General features: G+C 37.7%; 1 protein-coding gene across 1 annotated transcript; it reads right to left on the bottom strand.

Annotated features, from left to right (window-relative positions):
• Nucleotides 1–520: 520 nt before the first annotated feature.
• Nucleotides 521–2,339, bottom strand: LOC111907147 (UDP-D-apiose/UDP-D-xylose synthase 2-like). Its single transcript, XM_023902947.3, has 7 exons — nt 2,046–2,339; nt 1,619–1,711; nt 1,370–1,477; nt 1,163–1,277; nt 935–1,068; nt 742–843; nt 521–663 (listed from the first exon to the last, which is right to left on the bottom strand). The coding sequence occupies exons 1-7, from the start codon at nt 2,322–2,324 to the stop codon at nt 541–543; spliced, it is 954 nt and encodes a 317-aa protein (XP_023758715.1). The 5' UTR covers nt 2,325–2,339; the 3' UTR covers nt 521–540.
• Nucleotides 2,340–2,714: the final 375 nt, after the last annotated feature.

The raw sequence follows: 2,714 nt of genomic DNA, 5'->3' as shown, positions 1-2,714 counted from the left end.
TTAAATTACTTTTTAGCCCTTGTGGTTAATTGATAACACACACAGATGCAGGATGAAATAAAGAGAAGGAATAACATACCTTTTTTCAAATACAACAAGTGTAGAAGATTCATAACTCTCAAAGTGATGCTTTGAGTTAGGAGGTAGGTAAGCAAACGAGTCTACCTACAGTTCAATGACAAATATTAACTTGTCATTTTCATTCTACATTTAAAATTAATTCTTATTAGGACATTCTACTTTTAAACCTACCAATCTAGCAATTTTTTCAAAGAATATAATTTATAATTTTTTTGTGGAAAGTACATTGTTATTTCTTGAATACAAGATGTTACAAAACTTACCTTTGCAGCCATACATGAATCAATTATTTTCTTAGCTTCAGAAAAAACGTGAAACAAAAAGCTTATGTTCCATATTAATACTAAAAGAAAAAAAGGCTTTGATTATTTGAAGGGAAAAATGCATACATCAATGAGGCCCACACACCCTGCGTATGCAATAAAATGGAATGTTAGGACTTAGGACAGGACCAAACTTTTACTTTCCCAAAATACCCTTTTCACTAACCTTGGTCATCATTTCAGCTAGCTGCCTCACTGTAACTTCATTATTGGGGTTTCCAACATTGAAGATATGACCATTAGCTCTAGCAGGATTCTCCTGTGAAGAAAATAGTCAAGAATGAGATTCATCTTTGATTGAAATTAAGAGTGTTGTAATAACTAATAAGTAACATACAATCATCAAAAGAACAGCTTCAATGGCATCCTTGATATAGACAAAGGTCCTTTGAGATTCACCACCATCAACTAGCTTCAAAGGCTCACGTCTGAGAAGATTCTGTGAAACAAAAGAATCCATTTTTTAAGTCCAGATAACGATTAAATTGAGTAATTAAATAGATAAAATTCAGTGATATGGTGAAACATACATTGCTAAAGCAAGCAAGAACCCTGGGAACACCTTCACTGGGACCATCAATCCCTGGAATGAAATCCATCCTAGGGCCCATCCAGTTGAAAGGTCTAACAATGGTGAATTCAAGGCCATTTTCAGCACCCTCAGCTGCAAAGAAAGCCAAAGTCATGAGAGGAGAATTCCATGGTGATTGGTGAATTCAATCATTTAATGAGAGATGAGAAAAAGAATGTGTTTATACCATAGATTAGCCTCTCGATCAATTGTTTTGCGCATGCATAAGACCACCTTTGTTTCTCAATTGGGCCAAAAATGCAAGGGGATGTATCTTCTTTAAGGATATAGTAAGCAGGATCCTGTAAATTGTTATGATCAAAGAAAAAAAAGGAGTTAATAAGTAAGTATTGATTAAATAATGCAGATACCTACTTTAAATCTGAATTCTTACCTGTCGCAAGGGGCTATCTTGGGGAAGATAGCTACCAATGGTTTTCCCGTATACTTCACAAGTGGAGAAGTGAATGAGCCGCTTGTTATTCTCTGAACAGTACTTAACCTAAAGGATGAAGATAAGATTGACGATTTATAAATCATAGAATTGGTTGAAATTATCGAGTATCAGAAACAGTAGAAGAGTTTATAATATAGAAGAAATGAAAAATATGTCGAATCAACGATACAGAAACGTGAATCATACCACAGGGAGAGCGTCGATGAAATTACTGTAGATCGTATCAAGAGGACGCGTATTGTAGTCCGCCGGTGTGCAGATCGCGGCTAGATTTACTGTCTACATCAACAAAAATAAAATAAAATGAAATCAATCATTCGGACGAATACGTGTTATTGAATACTATCTCCGCAAAGTACTAGCAGCCATCAACATGTTCTAATGGATTCTTTCAGTACTTTACGCTTCAAGCATGGAACACGCACAATATCTTTGACCAGATTCTAGAGGTATTCAAGTAACAGCTTAACGAAATTCACATCCTAAATTCCTCACTCTTACATTGAAGAAGATGAAAATGCAGATCCAAGAGGATTAATAACACAAAATAAAATCAAGGATTGAAAACAAAAAATAAATTAAACAAATCTAGAAATGCAATTGAAGGTTTTACCAGATCGGAGCACTTGATAAGACCTTCGAGGCGCGAATCATTCTTAATGTTGAGGCGGTGGAACTGGATGCGACCAGCCCAAGGAAGGGAATCCGGCCCCTCGAGAAGGTGTTTGATTTTGTCATTGTAAACGTCCACCGCCAAGACAGTGTGCGGCGTCTCCGTCAACAATTTCTCACACAAGTGTGAGCCAATGAATCCACCGGCACCAATCATGCATATTGTGAACGGATTTATCGTATTTCCGTCCAGATCTACCCTCGCCGACGATGCCGCCATGCTAAATCTCCGGGGATGAGTAGCTTTTTGCTAGATTTTCTCTCGATGGACTGTATATGATCGGATATGGCGTCGTCGGTGATGGAGGAAGGTATTTAAAGCAGTGAGAAAAAAGAGGGAGAAAGATTTACGCAGGAGTAGTTCTTCTTCCTTGACGATTTAACCGGAGGAGGAGCAGGATCATAAATCGACAATCTCTATGCTTCTATAACCTTCCTACGCTCCTCCGATTTCTTCTCAATAGCAGTGAAGACATTATCATTACCAGCGACAACGGATCCGTTTGGAAGCGCCTTCGGTTGAGGCACCTGCTGCTTAGGCTGATTCTTCCTGTTCTTCTTAGCGTAAGTAACCTTCTGCCATCCTTGATTGTTGTTGTTGTCTTCAGAA

Source organism: Lactuca sativa, chromosome 2, assembly GCF_002870075.4.
Source record: "Lactuca sativa cultivar Salinas chromosome 2, Lsat_Salinas_v11, whole genome shotgun sequence".
Taxonomy (NCBI): Eukaryota; Viridiplantae; Streptophyta; class Magnoliopsida; order Asterales; family Asteraceae; genus Lactuca; species Lactuca sativa.
The sequence above is the reverse complement of the archived record's forward strand: the minus strand, read 5'-3'. Positions and strand labels throughout refer to the sequence as shown.